General features: G+C 58.4%; 1 protein-coding gene across 1 annotated transcript; it reads right to left on the bottom strand.

Annotated features, from left to right (window-relative positions):
• Window positions 1–1087: 1087 nt before the first annotated feature.
• On the bottom strand, window positions 1088–2296 carry ADRB3 (adrenoceptor beta 3). Its single transcript, XM_006859997.1, has one exon. It carries the CDS (start codon window positions 2294–2296, stop codon window positions 1088–1090), a length of 1209 nt encoding a protein of 402 aa, XP_006860059.1.
• Window positions 2297–2708: the final 412 nt, after the last annotated feature.

Here is a 2708-nt window from a genome sequence, read left to right as displayed (position 1 = left end):
CTGGGCCACAAATCCATCAGGGTCTGGGCAACAGAAGGAATTAAGCCAAGGGTGCTCTCTTTGCCCTGAGCACATAGCACAAAAGTGAACAAGGTGATGGGTTCTTAAGAGCAGTTAAGCACAGGTAGCCTGACCCACAGTTGCTGAGGTAGTGGTGAAGTCAGGGATGGGAAAAGAGAGCAGGAAAGCCCCAGAGGATGGTGAAAATCCACTTGGTAAGGGCTCTCCCTCCCCAATGTGTTCCTGGCTCCCCGCCTCCCAGTTCCCATGGCCCAGTCATCAGGTTCTGGAGGGTAGAGTTTTTCAGCTGAGAAATTCCACAAGGCTCATTCTGAACAGAGGCCAGAGGCTTTCCAAAGGTTCTGGATCAACGGAGCTGCAGTTTCTCGTCCTTTAAGACCTAAGAAACTTCCCAGGAAGCCCTGAAAATGAAGATAAACACATCTTGGAGTGAGGGGTAGGCAGTGGGGAAAGGGTGGGAATAGGGAAGGGGCAGAGGTCAGAGATCCTGGAGGCCATATTTAATGACACAAAGATCTCCAGGCACCACCCAGCCATAAATCCCCTCCTTCCAACTCCAAGCCAGCTCTTTTCCCAGAAGAATTAGCACTCACGGGTTCCTCAATCATGTTGTCTATACCTTCACACCGATCACAGCCATTTGAGTGAAACTAGAGTGAACCTTTGAGTGAAACTAGAGCTGAGGTGGAGGGGTTGGGAGAGTAAAAGTCGAAGCCAGCCCTAGTGATAGCAAGGCACCTGGGCTGCCACAGCATTGAGGGAAACCCAAACTAGAGCTGATCAGACAGGGCTAGAGCTGACCAGAAGCACTGGTGCAAATCCTTGGTCCTAGGATGAAGCACACCCGACCTCCCTCCTTTGCTTCAACCTTTGGACTGGGTGGGTCTGATGAGGGAAAAGAAAGCGTCCTGAGGTTCATTTTGGTTCCTTAGCCTTAGCTCCCAGTCCCCTCAATGCAAAGAAGCTCCACCTCCTCCTACAGAATGCCAAACTTAAAAAGTTGACCACGGAAGGAGGATACCGAATCCTTCCTAACCTCAAGTCACCAGTCCCTCCGTCCCAATACCTACGGGTCGAGCGGTGGGCACTGTCTAGACTCTGCGGGGATGGTCAGGGCTGCTGGGGCGCCGGAAGGGCCGCGAACCGAAGAGGCGGTGGCGTAGGATCTTAGCTGCCGACAGCAGCCGCAGCGACACAGCAGGCGACGGAAGGCACTGCGAAAGTCCGGGCTACGGCAGTAGATGAGCGGGTTGAAGGCTGAGTTGGCATAGCCCAGCCAGTTGAGTGCGAGGAAAGCAGGGCTAGGGACTAAGGAGGGACCCCCGACGGCGCGCGCCACGTTAGCCACAAAGAAGGGTAACCAGCAGAGGCTGAAAGTGCCCATAATGAGACCCAAGGTACGCAGAGCCCTGTGTTCTCGTAGAGGCAGAAGGCGCGTGGACCGTCGACTGCAGGAAGGCACCCCTGCGGATGAAGCGCGCAGCCCTGCAGGAGCTGGGGGCCCAGAACGAGGCAGAGCCGGCGGAGAATCTTCTGGCGGGAAGCGGCCCAGTTCCCGGCGCAGCAAGCGCAGTTGGCGCGTCGCCACGATGAAAACTCGCGCGTAGACGAAAAGCATAACAAGAAGCGGAAGGTAGAAGGAGACTAAGGAGGAGAGCAGCGCGTATGGCATGTTGGAGGCGAAGGCGCAGCAGTGCGGATTGGAGTGGCAACGCTGCGCCTCGGCATCGGCCCCCACACGCCACCACTGACTCATGATGGGCGCAAACGACACTGCAGCGGACACGACCCAAACCAGTACCACGGCCGCTCGGGCGCGGCGCTTGGTGACCATTGCGCCGTAACGCAGCGGGTTGGTAACAGCTAGATAGCGGTCCACCGCCAAGGTGCAGAGGGTTTCGATGCTGGCCGTCACGCACAGCACGTCCACTGAAGTCCACAGTTCACAACCAGTGGCGCCCAGGGGCCAGTGACCAGTAAATGTCAAAGTGGCCCCCGGAGGCACTACCAGGAGCCCCACCACCAAGTCTGCTGTGGCAAGTGAAGTCACGAACACGTTGGTTATAGTCTGGAGTCTCGGTGTCCGAGCGATGGCCACGATCACCAGCAGGTTGCCTCCCACTGTCGCCAGCACCGCCAGCGCCAATAGCGCCCCTGCTAATGCCGCGGTCCAGGGCACCCCAGGCAGCCCACTCGTGTTGGCGGCATTAGGCTCCAGGGTGGGGGCGTCTGGCCACAAGGCCAGAGAACTGTTCCAGTGAGGCCACGGAGCCATCCCGCGGTCGCGCGTGGGGCGTGGGAAAAGGGAAGGCTGTCGCCCGGCTCCCCCAACTCAGGGGAGGGGACAGCAGGGCGTGGGAGCGACTCCCCTGGCCTGGGCCATCTCCCCAGTTAACCAGAGCGAGAACACTCAGCCCTCCACCCCCGCCCCCCTCACCACCTCCACCCTCTCGGTGCCACCGCTCACAGGAGGAGTGGCGGCGCTTAAAGGGGCAGCAGCCAATAGTCTCTACACGCGGGCTCAGGAAAGGAATTGGAGGGCGAGGAGAGGGGCGGGGTGGATGCTTAGTTTTTCCTTTAGCCTAATGTGGAGCAACGTACTTATGCCCTGACTTCTGTGCGACGATTTGTCCACCCTCGCCATGGCCACTTTCCTACACTCAGCATAATGCTCCCTCCTGGAGCAC

Source organism: Chrysochloris asiatica, unplaced genomic scaffold, assembly GCF_000296735.1.
Source record: "Chrysochloris asiatica unplaced genomic scaffold, ChrAsi1.0 scaffold00035, whole genome shotgun sequence".
Classification (NCBI taxonomy): domain Eukaryota; kingdom Metazoa; phylum Chordata; class Mammalia; order Afrosoricida; family Chrysochloridae; genus Chrysochloris; species Chrysochloris asiatica.
This window is presented reverse-complemented; position numbering and strand designations above follow the sequence as displayed.

Excerpts from the sequence above, each read along its gene's own strand:
- ADRB3 (XM_006859997.1), bottom strand. The coding sequence starts at position 2,296 with ATGGCTCCGTGGCCTCACTGGAACAGTTCTCTGGCCTTGTGGCCAGAC.